This window comes from Xiphophorus maculatus, chromosome 24, assembly GCF_002775205.1.
Source record: "Xiphophorus maculatus strain JP 163 A chromosome 24, X_maculatus-5.0-male, whole genome shotgun sequence".
Taxonomy (NCBI): Eukaryota; Metazoa; Chordata; class Actinopteri; order Cyprinodontiformes; family Poeciliidae; genus Xiphophorus; species Xiphophorus maculatus.
In genome coordinates this window covers 1,772,451-1,795,848 of record NC_036466.1, presented here as the reverse complement: position 1 = coordinate 1,795,848, position 23,398 = coordinate 1,772,451, and the positions used below count along the sequence as shown (strand labels likewise).

General features: G+C 39.0%; 1 protein-coding gene across 1 annotated transcript in view; it reads left to right on the top strand.

The window, feature by feature from the left end:
* Positions 1-4,802: 4,802 nt before the first annotated feature.
* Positions 4,803-23,398, top strand: part of LOC102237291 (xin actin-binding repeat-containing protein 2-like) — a 62,208-nt gene continuing 43,612 nt past the window's right edge. Inside the window, exon 1 of the mRNA XM_014472137.2 lies at positions 4,803-5,156. Within this exon, the coding sequence (XP_014327623.2) occupies positions 4,818-5,156 (339 nt within the window). The 5' untranslated portion in view covers positions 4,803-4,817. The remainder of the gene's footprint in view (positions 5,157-23,398) is intronic.

Sequence of the window (23,398 nt, the reverse complement as noted above, 5' to 3'; positions counted from 1 at the left end):
AAACTACAGGCTTTCATTCAGTGTTTCCCAAAAATTAGTTTCTAGAAAAAAAATGGAGCTGAAGTTATTGAAATTCAAATGCTTATTTGCGGAAATATCCCCAAATAATTGCTGATATTTCCAGTGAGCAGTAGATCTGCTAACATGTAGCTAGCACCATGAGTAGAGGAATCGGGCAGGGTGAATGGAGATCCAGTTGTACTTTTTAGCAGCACTGCCTTTAGTATTGATTCTCTGGAGGAGCTTAATTCCTGTCAAGTGTATTGGGAAGACGATTGACAACTCAGTATTGACAAGTGTTAGCTAAATGAAGCTTTTGGCATAAGTTCAATAAAGATCTGTCCCCTACAACCTGCTTTCATCTAAAGAACATTACTTTCCCTGCTCTCCTGTCTTCTTCACTCACTTTCTCCTTTGCTGCCAACTTCAGCTCCGTCTTAATTCTGGTGTTATTCAACTGGTGCAAAGATCTCTGTTTTTATGTGCGGCTAAACACTCTGGTTCTGTAAATTGAGCCCATAGATCTGAGCCAGACTTATTTTGGAGCTGGTTTGTTGCATATAAAAATAGAGAATATCACTCTGTAAATGAATGTATCAATGTCAAATGCATTTCAAAATTGAACAAAGAAGATATTAATAAATGCTAGAGTTGCAAATAATACAATTGATGTGCGTGAGTTTATCATGCAGCTAACTGCTAGCCAGTTCTGCTTGCTAATTAGCCATTAGCCTACGTAGGCTAATCTTAAACCCATCTTCAACCTCTTGTACTTCTTGATACTCCAGTTAGGTTGCAATTATGGAATGTGACAGAATTGGAAAATATTGTGTTCCTGGTAGCTTTACGCTTGAGTCTTCTCAAATTCTTGATGGTTAGTTTGCGTCTTTTTTTTCCTCAACACATTTTTTGCAACTCGGTTGACGAATCAAAACGAAACATTTCAAACAGTGCTAGTAATTGTTGACATTTTAGAGTCAATTTCTTTTTTTGGCCCATTTTTCCTAAAGAAAATGCCCAATAATAACACCTTGACATCCAGTGTTTACCTTAGGCCACGGCCTCCCTCCTTACACAGCTTCACATCACCTGCAATGCTTAAATCTACTAAGCACGTAGGTTTATCCATCTTGGAGTTAGAAAATATTCCTCAAAATAATTATAAAGCCACTTCTACATTCGATACACCATGTTCTACGGAGTCCATTTTTGATGTATCCTCTAAAGGTTTTTCTCGTTTAGGCTGAGTTGTTTATTCATCCACGCGGATTAATCTTGGAGACCAGAACCAGAAATAACCGAGCGCCACTTTTGTGTTTCCATGTGGCCATAATGATGACCCTGAAGCTCTCTCCCTTTCTCTTTCTCTCCATCCCACCTGTGCCTTATTCTCGTCATCAACAAACATGGCGGCATTCTGTGTTTTCTGTGTCGTCCTTTATCAGTGTTACAGCGCCACCGATAGGCCCGGCATACCAACTACATCATTTTCTGTGATGCTGCACGTCATGCTGCATTTTTTCCCCCTACCTGTTGACAAAAACGCACCACACTCGTCTCTGTACAATACCTGAAAAACATCTAAAGTTGCGTTATTGACTGCACAGTCTTACTCAACTTTCTACTTTTTTACTGTTATCATGTATTTGTTTGATAAAATGATCAAATCAGAGTATAACTTCAGTCATTGATACACTTGTTACATTTTAAGATGCCACAAAATCCTATTATAATATCAAAAAACTAAATTAAAGTTAAGTTGTACTTGTACTGTTGAACAGCAGCAGTACAAAAATTTGGTTAAAAAGACAAGCAACTCTACAAGGCTCTGAAGTGTATTGTCTGATGAAATTCATGCACAGTCAGATATAGTGAGAAATTCAAGAAATAGGGACTGGAATATAACAAGAACCTGCCGCTGTTCACCTAATAAAAGCAGTCTTAAATCTTTACAGCACCATTTCTTGTCTTCTGGCATAAAATAACAGCTTGTATGATCTCTGGTTTGCAGTTCTTTCTGTTCACTCCCATGCCTAATTCATCCTGCACTTCACTTTGAACAATGTCCACCTGCTGCTTTCACTAAACAGCAAATCGACATGCACATCACAGGAAATCTTTAGTATTCCGTCGGCACCGCTCTTTGAGAGCCTGTTTTCTCTTTAAGCCTACCGTATTCACTGGATGGAATATAAATAATTAGAGTAAAAAGAAATGGCGAGAATAAAAAAAATAAAAAAACGGGCCTGAGTAGACATAATGTACATCTCCTTGGTATGTGAGTCACTGCAGTAAGGCGAGTGGCCTCGTTGGAAACAGGATCCAGCTGAAAGTGACACAAACCTGTGGCCCTCTCTGAATAATGCATCTTTGGCTACTGTGAATGCAGTGATATGGTCTCCTCCAGCTTCCCCAAATTGCTATCAGAGGTATATATCATGACCACTCATTCCCTAAGATTGGATTTGGAAAGCTTCATCTTTCCATTCCCCCCTACCCTATGAGAAACGATGTTAATTATGCTAGCTTTAAAAGATTTCTTCTGCTTTTGCCTTTCTTACTTGCACATTTGACATGAATGTAGTTCTGAAATGATGATTTTATTTATTAAAAGGAGGGAAAAATCCATTCAAATCAACCTGGCACTTTGTGAAAAGCAACAACTGCCCCCAATCTTCTTGGTAAATTATATATTTACCTCCTTTTTAGTGGACTAAAAGATCTCAAACAGCAACACACAATCACATAAGAAACAAAACCATTTACATATACAGAGCTATTTCTAAAGATTTGGGACTCCCAACGAATCACAATGAATATAATCCACAAATGCTGGCCAAAAAAACGAATACGCGGTCTGGATGATCAAGACCATTTGGGAAACCAAAAATTAAAACTTAGCGCACGCCGTTGAGAATATGACCATCATACTAAGAGGCAAACATGGTGGTGGTAGAATGATGCTCTGGGAATGCCCTTCTGCTTAATCATCTGGTCAGTTAGCAGGAAACCTCTGCTCTCTGGAAGACAATGTCATCAGCTCACAATGAAGGTTTTAGTGGCCTAAGACAGGATGTCCATGCTCTACAGTAATAGTTAATAAAAAATTTGAATGTGTTCTGATGAGGCTTGTTAAAAGTACCTTTTGAAAATCATCCTTAAAGCAATTAATAAACTAAGCCCACAATTCTGTATTAACTTTTTTTATTGGTGTCTTGTAGTAATCTGATTTTAAATGTGTTGTTTTTTATTAGCTGCAAGTGGAAAATGATCAAAATTAACAGGGGGAAAAATAGGCTTTCAAACATCCATCTATGTGTAATTAATCTATATAATGAGTTTCACTTAGTGATCAAGTTCCAGAAATAAATGGGCTTTTCAGTAATGTTCTAATTTATTGAGTTGGTATGAATAACGCCCCAATATGACAGAATTAAAACGGTTCAGAATTCCTCTACAAAGATTAAAATAACAGATTATGGAGAGGCTGCTATGAGGCTTGGGGGCAAATACTTTGTTTCACTCTTTACTTCCCCTTCAATCATTTAAAAAATTTTTTTTTTTTAAATCTAAGTTGAAGAGCATATTTCCCAGTTAGCAACTCCACTGGTTCCAACCAGTCTTATCCCTAAGAGACCAGTATCTCCTGATTTTTCCCCCTGTCTTCTTCCTCCTGCCAGTCTCTTGGTGCGCCTCACTCTCCCAGCCTTGCATTCAGACTCGCCCTGATCTGCACAGATTCACTCGTTGACCGTGACAGGATGAGACACCCTGTCTCCGAGTCACGCAGGAAACCAAGTCAATGTGTTAATTTCTCACTTCTGGCCGAGCCCCCATCACCAGAAAACGCTCCGTGAAGAGCCGGTACGCCTGGAGAAACCGGACAATCCCTGCTGCAGGCCAGAGAGATGAAAGCTGTAGGGCCTCGCCTTGATTTGTTCAGCGCGATTTGTACACTTTCCTGTTTAATAAGGGACGGGTGAGGAAGAAGTCCGTTTCCTGGAATCCTGCTGAGATTGATACATGGCGAACGACTAATCTCACAGTTTCTATGTAAATGCAGACTTTCTCTTTTCCTGAAATGGCAACACGTGCTTCAGTTTATTGCCCAGTCTAACTTGTGGTGTTTTATTAAAGCATCTTCTATATAATTTGACTTTTGCATAAAATGCATAGCAACATTTATATCTCTCTGTAAGCTGAGCTGCCATCTACCATATCTACCACAAAGCCGTATTAAAGAAAATAAAGTCATAACTTTATTTTTGTGTTAGTTCAACTTTGCTCTTGTGTGACTTTATTCTTGTAATATTTTTCGACCTTATTTTCGAATGACTTTATTTCCGTAGTGTTATGACTTTGCGTAAGTTTTTCTTACTACAGCCGTCGAACATGTTGCTAGGTTACAAAATGTAATTTTATGTTATTGAGAATTTGGTTTAATGAACTCAGTGTATTGAGTTCCACTTATTTCTGAAAGGAAAGGGTATTAATGCACGTTTGGTTTTCTAAATCTTTTTTTTAATCAAAAATAACTTCAAAAACGCTGCAATTTTATTTACCTTTTACATCGGTTACCCCTAAAAAAAACTCCAGTGAACTAACAAAAGATGCCTAAATCTAAAACGGGTTTTCTCAGCTGGCCTGTCGTCACCGCTTCGGCCCGTGGCTCGTACCTCAGCGTGCTTTCCTAAACCCACATGTGAGCTTCCATAAACCTTCATGTGCATGAGTAATTACAGGGCACAGGAGTGAGGGGGAGAAAAAAACTTCTTTTTTTTCTTCCTTTCTCCTCCTCCCTCCTTCAACCTCTCAGAATGCCTGGTCAATCCCAAAAAAGTCTCTCTTACGGAGAAGGACTCCCTGCAACATCTGCCTTGTCCTCCTGCTTCCCCTTGCGCAGCAGCACTCTGCAGGGAGACGCAGAGAGGTGTCCAGTTTCCCCTACAACAATGGAAATTCAATCAGGAAATGGAGAGGAGGTGGCGAGCACGACCTCGGGCTGCGTTTCCTGCGCTCCAGCCGGGCCGCAGGTAGTGACATCAGACGAGCCGGTGCTCAGGGACGACCTGCAGGCTGCAAAGAGGGTGGAGAGGTTTGATATTCAGCTGGACATCCTGAAGAGGATGTTCGAGAAGCCAGCTGCGTCGACGACTGTAAGTCATACCTCTCAAATCTTGGATTAAAACCTCCTTTTTCGGGAAATCTTACATTTAGTAGGTTACTAGACAGATAGAAAGTGTAAACGTCTAGTTTGTCCAAGGCCCCAAAAGTTGGTTTATACTCGCATAGAAAATAAGACTGAGGACGGTCGTTTCATTTGCTTCTTGTTCACATCAGCAGCTTTGATTTCTTTCCAAAATCTAATAAACCTAAACAGGAGGGCATGTCTCCTGTTCTGCTGAGAGGCGGCCTTCTTGCTCCTTCTCTGTTTTTCCGTCCCTGCTGGTTTCTCCAGAAGGAAAATCTTAACTCTGCTGGAACAGAACTCGTTCCATTACGAGTCTCTGTTACCAAAATGTCCCAATTATCAGCCAGAATGACCTACTTCTTTCTCCTCATGTGGTCGGAGCCCGTCTAGTGAAGATGTTTTGGAACCTTTTACCTCATCCTGCCCAAAGCATGAAAAAAATAATCCACAGGAGCAAAGGAATTATGGGGAATGTAGTCGGGAGCAATTAGTAGTGGCAACTGGTGGCAGCGATCCACAGGGTTGCAGACATCCGACACCCGGTTATTTAAGACCTATTTATGGGTGCTTTATGGTTAAGCAGGTTTTCAAAAATAAACCTGTAATTGCAGTGCGGTCTGCCGCTGGAAGCTTCTGTATCAGAGCAGATGCCTTGCCTTGTGGAAGCATTGACACCCCTAAAGTTTTGTCGCATCACAAAAACAGGCGTTGCTGTGTTTTATTTGGATTTTATGTGGTAAAGGGGAAGCAAATGGATACAAAACATTGAGAAGTAAAGACGCACCGATCTGATATTAATATTTGCATCGGTCCTGATATTGAGAAAATTCTAGATCACGTGTTTGTGACTGTGTTCGACCCATTATTGTAGTTCTATTCAGTCTAATTCTATGCTGTGTGCTCTGAGGAAGTCATGCTTTGTCATGTATATTATTAAAAATAATAAACATTTTGTCGAATACATGTTAAAACAATGGAAAGCAAATGAGATATACATATTTATTGCCTATATTTGCACACTTACACTGACCGCAATCAAAGTTTGAAATAAATGTAAGTATCATAGGTCATTTTAAGTTACTTTATTTTTGAAAAAACAATGCCGCCAGTGCTTTTCTTGGTGTTATCCACCATAAGGTGGATAAGGTGATCCATGACATTAGCATCGACATTAAAGTGCCATATATGACAAAGTCTGTGTGGAGTGTTTGTAAAGTATGAATTATAGTTTCTGATTTAGCATGAAAGTAATATGTGCAATAGGTTGATATTGTGAATGCAGGTATAAACAGCAGTGCAGACCGAATGACCAGATAGAGCTGAAAGTGATGGATGCAGGTCCAGTTCTTGGCCAAGCTCGGTTCAGTTTTCAAAATCAGGAGTCTCGGCTGCTAGTGACCTGCAGCTTCACACATTTATCTGCTCCAGCCCATCTTAACCAGACAATAAGGTCACCAGCGGAGCTTTGTGAAGCCTGACTTCCTGCTAAAGAGCTAAATTAGCCACTTGATTCAAGCATGTTGGAGCATCTAAAGGTTGAAGGGTGTCAGCCATGGAGGTTTGAGACCCCTGAAATTCAGAGAAGCTGGCCACAGTTCATTAGAAGATGGATGGACCATAATGCAGAGGAATCCTGGAAGAAAACTTTCTAAGAGATATACACGCGTTTCAAATTTCTCTTTAGAGAATCAAGCAGAATTGTGTAGAAAGGCAATGGCCAGGCTAATGTGCTTCTGAACACCTACACAAAGACTCACAGTGATTGTGTGAACATGTTTAAGAAACGTCAACACCCAGCCACTATTGTTGGTCGGGACAGAAGCATATTTAGCTCCTCAGATCAAAGGATTTTCTAAAATACTGTGGTTAATATTACTTTGGCCAAGATTAAATGATGGCTTCCTTTGAAGTTCAGTTTTTAAGACTAATATCGGCAGCACTGGACAATTAGAGCCTTATATAGCTCTATTACAGATTATTTGGATCTGTACGCAAGGAAGAACATCATCTTCTAGCTACTTGGAACCAATTATGGGTTTGTTTTTGGACAAACAACGGATAAGATTGATCTAAATTCTACTTAAGTTGTGTTCCCATGAAAAAATCACAGCAAAACATAAGTAAAGCCAGAGATCTGACCAATGTAGCATTTACTATCTAAAGAGTCTAGTAAAAGCTTACAAAAATTAATGTTGATAAATAATCCCATTTGTCATTTTGCCTTATTACCAAGGGTTGTTTCCAACTTAAAGTGACATTAAGTAATTTTCTACGTTCAGCTCATGGGGTCTTGTCAGGAAATGTGGTTATACGACCCAAGAAGGTTTCAGTCATAGTTCATAAGAGTCACTTGGCCCAAACACGGGTCAGAATCATTTGGAAAAAGGGCGTAACACGTTTCAGTTCAGTAGATTAAACTAAACAATTATCCATTTATCTCAACAACTCATGAAACTACTGAAATACAAAGACAAAGAAACGCCACAGAGGACTTTTTTTTTTTTTTTTACACCTAAGTTAAGGTCAGTGTTTATTTCTCAACAATAATAGACTGTGGGGAAATGACATCAATGGTTCCGAGGTAGAAAGAACACAAAGGTCTGCCTGACATTTTCTACAACACCTTTTGAAGATCCTTAAAACGTTTGAGAAAAAAACATCTTTGGACTCAAAGAGACAAATGCCTCAGGTTTTTAAAGGTGTGCGTCCTGTTAGATGTGGTGTAAAGCTAGCAACGTTTCAGAAAAAATGACTTAGTACATGCAGTCAAATATAATGGCGATTTATGGCGAATTTACAGTTTCAAGACCTGGGCAAGTTCACATGATGAGGGGAATCAGTAATTCTGCTCTTTACCACAAATTCATGAAGAAGTTCTTTAGTTTCTGACCTTATCAGAGTTTTCCCCAGTGCATTATAAGCCTGGTGGGCCACCAGGCTTTACTTTTGCCCCCACCAGTCTTAGCATCGCTTATTTATTTAAGTTTTTTTTTTAAATGTTTGCATTTTTTAAGACTTTATACTTGATGTTCAGATATTAATCTTCCAATAGCACATAATTATCACGTGATATTTTCAAATTTCCTGTCAACTTTGAAAATTTTTAACCCAAATACATGACAGGCCGCTAGATGAATGACTGGCTCCAACCACCGGGCTTAGCAAGTTTTCTGAGGGAAACCTTGCGTACACTCAAGAACCTTTGACATTTTGAGTGGTTTAGTTAAAGTCCAGGCTTAAATTTGTTTGAATTTTGTGATTTATTTTTATTTTTTGAAAGAGCAGTCTGAATTATTAGCATTAGCAAACCAAAAAAAAACACCACTTATCTATCTTTACATTAATGTTTCAAAGTGTTAATGACCCAAAGGAGCTAAAATTATATTTCATTTTCTTCTCTAGAAAATAAATAAATAACAAGCTGTCCTGCTGTCCAAAATGTCAGATGGCACTGCAACACAAGCCTTACCCTGGCATTGTCATAAATGATTTATGTGCCTCATCTTAAAAATAAAAAAAGGTGTAGTTGGTGTCAGCGGAGCATATGGGCAGTTCCTCCATATTCCCAGAGAGAGAAGCGGACGGACACATTGCAGCCTTCTGGTTATGAAGCCTGACCTTGTTTCCAGATAGTCTGTTTTGCAGAGCTTAACATTTGATGGGGCGCAGTATTTTTCCGTCTGTGCCCCATTCAGTTTATTTAAGCAGAGCAACAGGAACGGATGGCTGCCCATAACAATGACTGATGGACTCCCAGGTGGCGGCGCGGCCACAGCCAGAATCCTCAGTGAGAAGAGCTGGGAGGAGACGGAGCGACGTTCCAACAGCCTCTCCTGTGAAGAGATGCACTCTGCTCCACTTGTGTGCAGAGAACAAACTTTTTTTCCTCCCTCGGCAGTCGACTTCTCCTCCAGGGACTCTGGTTTGTTTTTTTTCCAGAATCTGTCCGACCTTCTGGTCAGGACTATACACATGAGGAAAAATACGTACATCAAGAATATTAAGTCATGTGCAAAGCAAGCTGATCAAAAGTCCCATATTTTTGTGGTGGATGATTACTGACACTAAAAATTAGTCACAATAATTGGGACATTTGGAGCAAGAATTTATAGCTAGTTTAGCTGTAGTACTAATAGCTAGCTTAGCTAGCTAAGGAAGTAGAAAACTAGATGAAGAACAGCACATCTTAGCTGTAGTTGTTACATTGATATAATGGACTTAAAGTTTCTTAATATTTCAGTAACATTTTCTTCCCTAGTTACGAACCTGTTGCTACTTTCTTGTTTTGTTTTAACATCTGAGGATAAACCAGATAAGCAAAATAATAGAGCTGATCTTTTGCAGACATTTAATTACTCTTACCGTGGCTTTTTAAAGTTGTTTTCATCAAGAAACTAGGCTAAATCAATCTTTTATCTCATTATTATTTTGAATTACCTTGCTATTCTTTTGTTTGTTTGCGATGTTTATGCTTTGTCACATTGAAAGGAGTCACTTGAGGCATTTTCATCTAGTTTTCGTTTGAAGTTCCTGCCGAGTTTTATTTTGTTCAGCGACCTCCTTCAACTGCACTTTTTTTAATATCCAAATTGGTTCTGGAATTAGCAAAGGGGGAAGAAATCATTTAAAAATCCAGATCCAAATCCAGAAAGGGTTCAACTGGCCCTTCTACAGGCCAGTTGTTTCATGCTAAAGCGACAGCTAGCTAACTGATACAAACATCCTACTTTGGACACCAAGAAAGGTGTTCTTTTATCACTTTTATTGTGATAGTTAAACTGTGTTTAATACATCAATAAAATCCAAAGCGGTTCAATTTAAATTTTTTCTTTAAACTGAAATAATTTAAAGAAATTCTTCTCCCAAACCAAAGATTACCATGAGGTATACTCAACAGTGAGCCACAAACCCTTTAAATTTTATAAATATGCAAATTATTTTTAAATTATGCAATAAGATAGCATTCTGATAATAGTACATACATCAGATTGATTCTTTTGTAAATAGATTGACTTAATATTAAATAAAAAGGAAAAAATCTTTGTACTTCAATAAAGCTTATGTAGCCCATCTATTCTTTTGCAATTGTTATTTTGCATTTAATTTATTTATTTGCTTCCTAGCTGCTAATCAAATATATTGTTAATGTGGTTGCAAACTGGTGCACTATTTTGTTGCACTTTTATGTTTTCAATCAAGGTTTCATGTTGTAGTGGCTGCTGTTGGCCAGTGGATGGCACTCTAGCATAGATTGGCCTAAGAGTTGATGGTGATTCAGGAAAACTGGTTTGTGTTTAAGCTGCATGCGAAGTCAGATTATAGATATGCCCCGATCAGGTCTGTATCACAGTGAAACAATTACTAATCACCTGTGTTAATTAGGATTATTTAGTTAGTTATTTTTAAGCCTGAAGGAGTCTTAAAATTCTTCATCTGCAAACCTTTCTGGTTTTCCTCATTTGCATAATTGGTGAGACGTCTTAACTGGCGCACTTGATGAATATCAAACACGGCATGAAAGAGTCTAAAAGGATTTCATATAATGGGATAATCCGAGTCACACCTGGGTAACAGGATAACACACATGCTTGAAGACAGAGGTGGATCTCTCTTTTTTTTGGGAGCAGGTCTCGTGTTCTTTGGTTTCTGACTGACTGAGGTGTCTACATAAATTCAGACAGGTCTGGAATGCTCCCCCGGTTTATTTTCATAACATGAATCATCACCTCGGTGACCTCACTCTCATGCTATTTGAAAGGGTTGAAGAGAGTTGGAGCTTTTATCATAGGCTCTCAATGCGCCGACTGTTTTGCAAAAGCGGCACCTGATCCGAAAGGCGGCAAATGTTTAATGTCACCCTTTTTTTTTTTTCTATTTCCAGCTTTTAAAGCAAAGCACTTTTGATAGTCTGCCACATTTAATGAGTTCGCCGTAAAATGCTAAATGACAGGTTAAATGAAAAATCGGACCGCCCTCACTTTAAATGAGAAAAAAAAAAGTTGGATCAATATGCAGCAGCGTACCCAAACGAAGTCAATTAAATGTTAAATAACCTAAAACCTGAAATGTGTCTGCAAGAAATTGATCCAGACTCGATGAGAACACCGCTGTCCTCATTAAAGTCCATTGAGCTCGTAAAAATTCCATTAACTCTTCCTTGTCGCCTTGGTTTCGCACCTTCAAATCTGCTAATGGAGGTGGCAGCGTTGCTTTTCTGCCGTGCAACCCTGACTTGTTGCTCGTCTCCTTTTGATATGTGAACAGTTGTACTGTTATGTGGTTTGGCAGGAGGAGGCAGATCTGAAACTCTCTGCCTTATTTGAACTAAGCCTCATTTGCCTACACCCGCCGTGCAATTTGCTTAGGGCCACAAACGTATGCACTGCTGTCAGCTTTAAAATGGGCTCTTGTTTTCCGTGCGTACTGCGCTGGGTAGCATGTGCATATTCACTCCAATGTAAAATAATCCATTACCATAGCTGAATGCATTTCTCCAAGCCTTTTTCCATATGCAGACTTTTTGTGTGACTCAGATGGTCTCTTCTCTAACACAGCTTGACACAAACAATAACAAGGCCATACTTGTTCGAGAATGAGCCAAAGACTTCAAGGCCTACCGTTTCAATCATTCATTGTGGCGTTGCGTAACTTCTAGGGCACCAGGATGCCATCGATCATCTCTGCCAGCCGTCAGCGCCTTAAAAGTCTAAGTAGTTTTGTTGGAAATAAGGCGGGAGGCCATTCTTTTGCATTGAGATGTGAAAACGTGAACATTGGCTCCAGTGTTGTGGATTGTACCAGCACTTTTTATTTATCTTGACTTGACTATCGCTAACAATTGCAAGGTCAGGCTTGCGCTTACAGTCCCTCCATAAGCCACTGTGGCGCCGCCTCATGTATGATGCAGCAATGCTCTCTGTTCTCCTGGACAAACCAAAACATAGTGCTGAAGATGAAAACTTGAACATGACATTGCATGAAAATGTGTTACAGTAAGAATCAAAATTAGATTCTTGACGAATTTAGTATTTCTGTTGATACAAAATGAATCCTAATCGTAATAACTGATTGTTTCATCCTTGGCATTGACAGCTACCACCAAGCATTTGTGATAACTATCATTGACTTTTTACAGAAACATTGGCCCGATCGTCTTTACAGAACTATTTTAATTCACACTACCACCATATTTGACTTTACGTTTGATATTCTCCTTGAGAAACCCTTGAATTTCATGGAGATTGTAATTGAAGCCATACATTCCAGATAGTTCTACTTTTAGTTTGTTTTACCACAAGTTTTCTGGATCGTCAAGATGTTTTTTGGCAAATGATTCAGGCCTTTTTCCCCCAGGGGCGCCATGTTTACCCAGTCTCCTTATCAAATAATAAAACCCTGACTTTAATTGAGACAAATTAGGTTTGTGGTGCTCTAGATGTTGTTTTTGTTTCTGTTGTGACCTCCTGGATGAGTTGTATATTACCTCTAACAGTCATTTTTATATGACGGCCACTCCTGTGACTGTTCCCCACTGTCCCAAGTTTGGGTTTGTGGCCTGCTAGAGTCCTAAACCCTGAGAAAGGAACTTGCTACCGTTTAAAGACAGATAGACGTCAGTGAATTCAGATAAGAGCTTGTTCCTTAAATATAATTGTAACAAATCCAAGAAAAATACCGGATGAATTCTGTAATTGCATTTGGCATCCAGCTGAATGATTGCTGACAGAGTAATTATCTGATAGACGAGAATAGTATCGCCCTACCTGTAACTGGCATCATAACAGCCCATTAATGAGTCTAAAAGAGCGAAGGAAGGCAACCAGCAGCAGGTTCGCTGAAGAGCATGAGACATTTTTTGGCTGTAATTATCATTCAGGAGAAAGTCAGAAAATTCATAAAAATGAGTTTTAAGGGATTGATATTGATGAGTTTACAGCATCCCTGAAAAAGAAAATACTAGGTTTTTCTGCATGAGGCTCAGTTCACATTCGGTTCATTATACATTAATAGCAAGTTTGTTCACCTGTATCAGATTGTGTTACACGCTCGCATAATTATAGACGTAAATCCCCTGAATATGACCGAGGCACGCGGAATGCCGGCTGATGTCAGTCCGGTGGCCGGGTGTATATTTGGAGGAGCTGAAAACAGAGCCGGAGGACGAGCCACTTTAGAGCAGCCGTGTAAAAATAGTAGTGCCTGGTGATGCTCAATGGACATTTAGAGCGAAGGGAGCCTGATGAAAGAGACTGAAATGTGATTTATATTCAACAAGCATGAGACCAAATTGTGGAAGAGAGTTCAGAAAGAGGGACGGGCAGATGGTAATGAAGATGAAGATAGATAGGGAAGTGATTCAGAGTGGGGGACGAAAATCAACGTGAAAAACGAGTTCATGTTTTAATAGGTGAGTCAGGTCAGAAATGTGATTAGCAAATTACACCCCATACTTCAGTAATAATTAGCTTTACGAAGCGCTTCAACGGCTGGAGAGTTTTGCCTCTAATGTTTTCTCTTAGGGCGTGAGCGAATGTGTGTCAGGTCTCGGCCTGAATTAAGGCCGCCGATAATGGAGGGAGGAAAGCCCAGGGTGCAGCGCGAGGAACCATGCGGCACGCCAGGACTAAATATGAACACGAGAGTGAGATAAGTAGGATGCCGTTTTTATCAGGGCATTTTCTTCTGTTCCAGGCAAATGAAGAAGAGCCCGGTTGAAATTCACGAGAGTAAAGAATGACAATCAGAGATTTAAGCGTGGAGTCGCTGTATTTTGTACAAAGTGAACACAGCGAGCTATGTCAACAGAGACCGTCTCTTGCAGAGATGAATTATTGAATACGCTACATTTTTAAACGTGTTTAAAGCACACTCATCCAAATCCTTAAATTCAAGTGATCTAAAAACTTCTCTGGCCACAGGTGTGTAAAATCCAGCATCAAGGCATAAGGAGACACAACATTTTTGAAAGAACGGGTCACTCTGAGTCGCTCTGGGGGCTTCAGAGTGGTACCATAAGAGGATGTGCGAGGAGTCCAGCTGTAAAATGTCTGCACTACTAAATGTTAGTGGTATTACAACAGAATCAAGGCAATAGGTAGCGACTGCAACTCAGCTACAAAAAATCACAGCATCCACTGAGGCTCATGGTCTGTTTTCATGACTGAGTCGCTGCATCAGAGCCTTACATCACCAGCTGCAATGAAAACCATCATCTCTGGCAGTAAAACGGATGGAGACGAGGTCTGGCAGGTCTGGGCCATGATCGGGTAGATGGTTCCCAGGAATGAGCCCTGGCCCTCTGCTTCCAGTAGAAAGAATCACATATCAAGACATTTTCAAAAGTTTCCTGATAGGTTCATGTTCCAACATATTCTACTCCAGAAGAAGCCAGACGTAAACAATGGCCGAAGGTTATAATTATGAACTTAATACAAAAGTCTGTTTCACTGAAGTGTGTCACATCAGACCAGTCTTGGCTCTGACTACACATCCAAACAGACTTTCTTACAGAAACTGAACTCAATACTCCACAAAAAAATATGTCTTTTTATCAGCTTCCTTTGTGTTATGATCTTGTGATAATCAGTTTGTAAATGACTCCCTCCATTATCAATTATGCAAGCAGTGCCCTGCTCTGTGACGTCAGTGTTCTTCTTCTGGGTCACTTTGGCAAAGTAAGCATTTCACACAGAATTCTCTTTGTGGCTAATTAGTATGAACAGCCACGCAAAAAATAGCAACGGAGCAGTGTTGTATAGTAACGAAGTAAAAATACTTCACTACTTTACTTAAGTATATTTTGGAGTACTTCATACTTTCCTCGAGTATGAAAATTTTTGATGACTTTCACTTTTACTTCACTACATTTCCGAACTTAATTGCGTACTTTTACTCCGATACATTTTCAGTGTGTGGTTTAGTTACTCGTTACAAAAAACCGAGAGAGAAACGAAGTGTTTTGACCCCACCCCTTGCTACTTGATGATTAGCAAGTAGCAAGCAGGCTACCGAACAAAGTCCGTAGCCTGCTTGCCTGGGCTTGTTCATCACCACCAATAGGATACACCTGTTTCGCTTCTCCCATTAAACACAACGCAAGTCTCGCAATCAGTAGCAGCCACATGGAGGAGGAGACGGAGACCACAACGACTGCAACTACGTCGGACACGGCTCCAGGGGAACCACCAGCTGGTGATAGGGTGACCAGACGTCCTCTTTTTCCCGGACATGTCCTACTTTTCAGACCTAAAAAGATGTCCGGGGGGAATTTAAAAATTGTCCGGGATTTTGGTCAATTGCCTCAAAACACATTACATAGCTTACAGTGCATTGTAGGGCACTGCGTGTCACGTAATCCCTGAGCCGCGTCAGTGGGCAGACCCCCCCCCCCCCCCCCCCCCCCCCCCCCCCCCCGCTCCAAAGTTTTCTGGTTTTTTTTTTTCTTTTGCATACTGACCAGTTGTGTGCACCACCTATTGACTGATTCACTGATTTGTGAAGTAGAGTAATCGTAACAGCTCTTTTTCTTCATGTTGGCCGCCTTTTCTGTACTATTTATTTTTCTCATTTTCAGCACTGACCTTACTTGAAGGGAAAACTTAAGGCTTACAAAAACTTTGTATTTTCTGTCCTGGAGGGTTTACTAAGAAGCTAGTTCAGTTGTAAAGCAGGTTAAGTTAACCTTGTGCTATAGGTAAAGCACCTAATTTTCTTAACTAAATGATGCCTGCAGGTATATCTATTAGCAGGTTTAATTTTGCCTGCACTTGGTTGGGTACATTATTTTAAGTGTATTTGACAAGTTTACCAAAATATAAAAAATGTCATTCAAACTGCATTTGCCTTGTTTTACTTTTTACTTGTACTTTTCATTACATTACTTGAGTACATCCATTTTTACAGTAATTTCCATACTTAAGTACAAGAAGTTTCAGATACTTTAAGACTTTAACTCAAGTAACATTTCAGTCAGTGACTTGGACTTTTACCAAAGTCGTATTTTGGAGAGGTACTTGTACTTTTACTTGACTCTGAGATTTCAGTACTTTATACAACACTGCAACGGAGCATGTGAAAATAGCAACAGTAAGATCCCTAAAAATGTGGATTAGTGAGTTTGTTGTAGAAGAAGTTAACTAGCCTGCAGCTTCTTGATCTCAACTTAACAGAACACCATTGGGATAAGTTAGAGTGGAGAAGCTGGACTTCCTCATCCAACATCAGTGTCTGACCTCATAAATACACTTCTGGAAGATTGGTCAAAATTAAAAAAAAATAGTTTAAACTGTTACAGCTCAAATGCACTGAAGCTCAATGAATGAATAATTTTGGAGATGTGTATTATTCTTCTTCACATCTTCGTAAATGTTTCATGGCTAGTAAACATGTACTATAATATTCTACATTTTAACAAAAAGACAAGTAGTGCCTTGCAAAAGTAAAGCAGAATATGTTAGTATAACTACAAGAGGAATATTTCATTACATTTTAACTGAAAATGTAAATGAACAAAATATTTTGAATTTGTTTCTAACTTACAGTAGTTGCCAGAACAGAACGTCTCATTGCTTCATCAGCTCTTACAGTGGAACACAGAATGAAACTGAAGCTGTCAAAATGGCTGAGCACAACAAGTAACCAAAAAAATGCTTCACTTTTACGCTTTAGAGCAGTGCTTTGTTTTACGTCAAGCGTGCCATTTGTCAAATTGTTTACTAGAAATTCATTTGAAGGTGTTTTGGCAAGATTTCTTCCTGGGCAATCATGGAAATCCCGGAGAACTGGAGCTTTTAGCGCTGTAATTATACATCCCCGCTGCCAGAGACGCATAGTAACCACATTCAGTTGAGTGCATATCTTTTTTTTTTCTTTTTTTACAAAAAGGCTTATGTCATGTTTGGTTATCTCGCAGTATTTCCAACTCATTACGGTGTTGATTTACATCCAGCGTTTTGGATGTAACAAACGCTGAGCTGCTGTTTCTGATGTAAACACAGTTGGCAGAAATCTAATAGTAATTTGCTCATAGTGTTTCGTTAAACTGCTGAACACCTCCAGCCTGCCTCGGTGAACCATTAATATTTATGCTGGTTTGAAGCTGTGGGTACACACAGTGAGCTTCTGCCATTCAGCTTTGAAATTCAAAGTCCCCGGGCGTCTATCAGGCTTTGAATTATCTCCTGCAAACAAGACCTGGGTCCGATTTGTCACTCGCAAGTGGACCCAATTGTGGTGACTAAATATTCCCATTGTGTCCCAGAGCAAGGCACTTTCAGCTCTGGAAGTTCACCCAGTGGATCTGTTTGAAATTTTAGCTGTTTTATGCAAATTTTGTTTTTGAAGGATTTTCTGTCACCGAAATCACTAATAGTCTAATTTCCCCAAACCCGACTCTTGCTGTGTGCGCGTTTGCTGCTTACACAGTAAAGGTTGCGTTTTAATACGCTTTTATTACATTTTTCATCAACATAGCTTCACTAACCTGTATTAAGCACTAATCTAAATAAAATTTGTACCTAATTATTTATCTACATTGAATATCAATCCAAATATTTATTTAAATACAAAGCTAAATATGTTGCTTACCTCAATATGGATATCCATATTAAATATAAATGTCAATATTTAGCTAAATATTAGACATGGTGTAAACTTATTAGACCAACTAATACCCACACAATGTTTGATGTTTATATATTTGTGCAGCATTGCACATAGTTAATCAACCTTTACTGTAGAAGCCTCTTTGAAATGAAATCCAACGAGAACTTCCACTCTTTGTGTGTGTAATGTTATGGAATATGAAGAAGTACAAATGAAATGGCTTTATTATTCTTTTGTAAGACATTGTCAAATGTTGCTCCCAGTTTCAGCGTTACGAGACCCTGAAGTTTTTCGAATGAATCTTATGACTGTTATAAGTAAAGCTTGCCTGTCAATGTGATGGATTATATTGGAGCCCGTTATAATGAGAAAGCTTTATCTACTGTGGAGGAAGAGCCCAAAGACTCACTCCTGCCGTTATTGGCGCCTTGAAGTCAGCGGCAGGGTAGCATTTATAGGGAAAACAGGAAATAGGCGCACGCGGCTGCTGAAATGAAAAATACTATAGATTGATTCCTGTCTCCCACAACAGATTCAGTGACGCGTAACGTTCTAAAGCTATGTTGTTAAGTACAGTCTGTGCCCAACTACTGTTTTGTTATAGGAAAGGGTGAAATCTATCACATAGATGCTGAAACATTTTACTTAATCTACCACACCATATTCCACACCATTAACCAGATCCTGTCAGTTTTTGTAAAACGTGGGCCTCATTACTTTCACACAGCAATGTCTGTTAAACTCGGGTTGAGAAAATTTGGCTTCCGAAATTGAAAATATATGATTCAAAACAGTGAACTGTGCGGTTAAATTTAGACGTGTAGAGGTCATGCAGACAGGAAATGTATGTTTTGCACTTATTCTCTCTGCTGTTTCAACAGAATTTCGGTTTAGCAATTTTTGAAACCTTTATATAACTTGCGTTGTCTCACCCTCAAAGGACAAGTGAGAAAACTTCAAAGTGTGGACCTAAAGTTGCTAACTTTAGTAAAAAAAAAAAAAAAAAAGGCTATGGTATTTGTTTGACACAATAGTTATTGTTGATGTTTACCCATTAAATAAGCACTACCATGTACTCTGCTGGGCCCTCCCCTTTTGCCTGTTGTCTGTAGCAAACATCCCCAAGTTCAAGTATCTAAAGTATGTTTTGGTTTATTTTTGTGTTGCAGGGAGCAGTTCTGCCTTAGATTATATTTTTTCAAAGACTGTCTCAGATTACATGACTGATGAGTTTTTGGAGACTTCTTTCAGCATCTTGCAGTCTGCATTCAGGGTGAATTTTGACAGCAGTTGGTCCGAATGTCCTCCTTTGGTAGACATTGGTCTGTGATTTTATCCATTGGTATTCTTCACTAGATTTTATTATATTTCACAAAAAACTACCTAAATTAATTTCTTCTGTCATTGTATTTGGTAAATGTATTGACTGAATGAAAGACTGTAATAATTTCCGTTTTACATTTTCTGCTCTTCTATTTCCCATTCCATGTTAATCCACAAAGCAGCTACATCCATTGTTCATTCAAGATTCCCATTGATTTCCTGTGTCTTCTTGTATTCAGACTCTGTGCCATAAAGTCTCCCTTACATGATCCAAAAAGTCGTTTAAAAGCAATTTATTATGTTTTCAAACTTCTGATTTTGACAAAGTTGAGAAACAGCGCGAACTGCCCACGTCAAGATTTCAGGTAGTCCTGGCCACAATAGAAGCACGGTCCAGAAACAAAGTGGGAGGGAGAAAAAAAGGCTAGTGTGGAAAAGTAACTGTTGACTTTTTGTTGTAGGAATACAAAACAGGGTGAGAACAGAGAGAGAGGGCTTTAGAAGGCTTTATCTCCCCCAAAGCCAAAACAAGGCTGAAAGGATTACCTACAAAACAAATAGGCAAACACAGTCAAAAGTGTCGCATTCTGATAGACTCGACAAGGCCTCAGAAATATGACAAACAAAACACAAGTTTAACAATTGAAATGTCTTCGTATATGAGCGAAGAATACATTTGTGTAAATTACTGGTCTGGTCATTGCGACTTCTGCCTCGGTTGCCTCTCAGGCAGTTTTGTGACATAATAAACTCGTGTGATGTGTTTTCATCCCATCCCCTGCTGGTTGTACTGAATGCATGATGCAACCTTTAGTCAAGACTTTTCCTTCGGCAGTATTTGTGGCTCTGTTCTGTCAACATTCTCCTCCCCAGTGTCTGGCTTGATGTGAAGCATTTTATTCATCTTTCGTTCTTGACATTGCGGGTGCGAGAAGTGACATGAAAGTCAAGACTGAGCCACACTTGGAGTATGGATACTTATGTTTTTAATGGTTGGAGGTGAAGTGCTTGGTTTGTGTAGGAAACTTCACCTTGGGCTTAAGCTCACAAACTGACAACTGAACATTGCCATTTAGCTTAACCTAACCTAGCAGGATGTTCATATCCGGAAGCAGCAAAGCAGACCCAGGCCATTATGTGTAGACAGTTGTACGTATGTAGAAAGTTGTTGGCATGTACATAGTTGTTGGCGTTTGGGGTGCAGACAGTTAGTGAGTAGAAAGCTGTTAGCATGTAAAAATTTGTTGGCGTGTAGAAAGTTGTTAGCGTGTAGAAAGTTGTTAGCATTTATACAGTAGCATATAAAAAGTTGTTAGCATGTACACAGTTGTTAGCGTTTGGCATGCAGACAGTTGTTAGTGAGTAGAAAGCTGTTAGCATGTAAAAAGTTGTTAAGGTATAGAAAGATGGTAGCGTGCAGAAAGTTGTTGACATGTTGACACCTGTTAGTGTAAGACAGTTGTAATGTTTAGACAGTTAGCATTTAGACAGCTGACAGCAGGTAGAACCTACATGCTAACAACTGTCTACATATATATTTTTTTTAGTAAAAAAAAAAAAACATATGTTCTCATTAAAGAACACGAGTGAAGATATTTCAATTGTTGGAGTAATTGTGATCCATCAATTGATGAAACTGAACCGGCCAATCTCTCAGTGAATCTTATTAGATCCTCCTTTTTTGTGCAAATCAACGTCCCTGTGCAGTGGCTGTGCCTTTCAGTGTGACAATTACCTCACATAATTATCCACGGCCCTCCACAGCCACACATGAATTCATTCACCCATCTATTTATTCACAGTCTAGAGGTTGAGACAGAAACCAGCGTCTCCAGCCAACTGCAACCTCTGCAGCTGGAAGCTCAAACCAAATCAGAGGCTGGAGGATACTCGAAACAAGAAAGCAGTAAATCTTGATAAACCCTTCCCCTGTGAAAACCAACAGCATGAGTGCAAGATTTACAGTTGGCTATTACTTTTGTTTAGAAAATATGGCTGGGAGCTTTGGACAAGCATTGCATTATAATAAAAGCAATAAATGAAACAGAAGACTTTGAGGAAGTAGATAAAAGTAAAGTGGACATAAGGAAGAGGTTGTTTGAAAAGGCGTGGAGGCGTGAAACTTTAGCACACGGAAAATCTGGCTTTGTTTTTCACTGTTATAAATAATAATGATTTTAAAAAAGGAGGAAATGCAGAGAAAAGGTTACATATGCTCTGTGTTGGGAGGAGGTGAGCATGGACAGATGGGTCAACAAGCTATAAAACTGAACGAACGAGGATGAAAACTAACCATGATGTCAATATTAACCATGGATTTGCTATTATTACCAATAAATAAATGCTCTGAAATATTAGCTGTTTGCTCTGTTCTAATGCATTTAAGTTCAATTTAAAAATTTCGAACTAAAACGCCAATTGGAATGTCAAAGGTTCCTCATCAGCTGTAATAAACTATTCCTCGTGGACAAGATGAGAAGATATAGCTTCATTTTTTTGGAAACCTAATAATATTGTTGTCGTATTCTGTGATGGTTCTTTTGTAATATTGTTACTTGGTTCTGGAAAGAAAACCAGCTCATTTCCACACTGATTCCTGATGATGGGGCTTTCAGGATCTGGGAAGATGGCTGTTATGACCTCAAGTACATGAAGTGCACAAGTGGATATACTAGATGAGGGCCAAAATCTAAACTGTCTAAAGGCAATAATGTGGACATCAAATTTTTGTTTTGCTCCCTTCTCTTTTGCATATAGTTTCATGTAAATTTGGCTGCTATTGGGTGGTTTTGTTGTGAATTTGTTTTTCCAAAGCCCCGTTTTCTCGAGCTGGTTAAGCTCCTGCAGAGCCTCGGAGAACATTAAAGACATTATAAAACTGTTTTCAAAGGCCAATTAGCAATTCCTGGGACTTGGTGGAGGGACCCTTCTTGTGTTAGAAAGCTTTCATTTTTGACAGGCTACTTGGTTTTCTCACATATTCCTCCCCTTTAGCACAGACGGACTCTGAATTATTTCTTCATTATCTTGGGCTGCTTTATGGGCACACAGTTTTAGACTTAATTATATAAAAGCTGGGAGATTTAAAGCATACCTTACTTCAGTTTTTATTAGATTAATCAGGCAGACAAGTAATTTTAAAAAATAACATTCTGATTAGGAACTTCTTTATTATTTTTTAATATGTATATACTGGAGCTGTTATGGAATAATTCAAACCGTAACTTTTAGTGTTATTATTAGAGAAAGTTCAGACAGTTGGGATTATGTATGCTTGAACCTCCAGTGATGCAGCTGCAACAAGTGGAACAAGATTGACGTAAGTCCAACTAAGCATTGTTTTTTTGTTGTTGTTTTTTTTATATCTCTGTCATTTGGAAATGTTTTTTGTGGTCACTTAAATGGAGGCTGATGCTTTTTTTTTTCTATCACTGTCTTATGTTTTCATTGATTGTCTAAGAAGAAGAGTCGATATGAACTGATTTTAAAACAAGCATTTTATGATAGATAGTGCTGGGCTCTCAAAAAGAATTAGCGTCTGTGGCTAATTGTTAGCAACAAAGCTCTAGCGACAACAAAGCTGAAGACACATTTATTTAAAATTGCTTTTAGTACAATGTGGTATTTTGTCATGTTTATGTTTCAACCCTGGACTAAAATGACTAAAACAATGTGCAGTACTTGCTGTTGTAAAGTGCTATATAAATAAAATTTGGTTGATTGATTTCATTACCATACCATACCATACCAACTTTATTTATAAAGCACTTTAAAACAACCACAGCTGATACAAAGTGCTGTACATCAAAACACAACATAACAATAAAAAAAACATAAAATAAAAACTTACAGTTTACATTGACCAAATACATAAATGAACATAATGGGGAAGTTGCATTCACTCTCTAGAACCAAAATTATAGCAATAATAAAGTCTTACCTCCTAACTTGGCTATTTTCGTCGCCTGTACTTGGCCAGAATAAGTACCACAATGTAATTTGCGGATATTTTAAGCAAAGATTAGAAAATTCAACAATAACAAATTCATCCTGCTAAAACAAACGAAGAACTGCCAAATAAGGCAGAGATAACTCATTTGACCGCTGCGTTGTTGCACATTTACACACTGTGACTTGTTGGCGAGGCATCAGACTTGCTCAGATGACCGTTTTCCTCCATCACGAGCAGCGATCTGTTTGACAACAATCACCCATATAGCGCGCCAGCAAACGCATAAGGACGCATTCACAGCCAGAGGACTTGTGAATAGTAGACTGAGT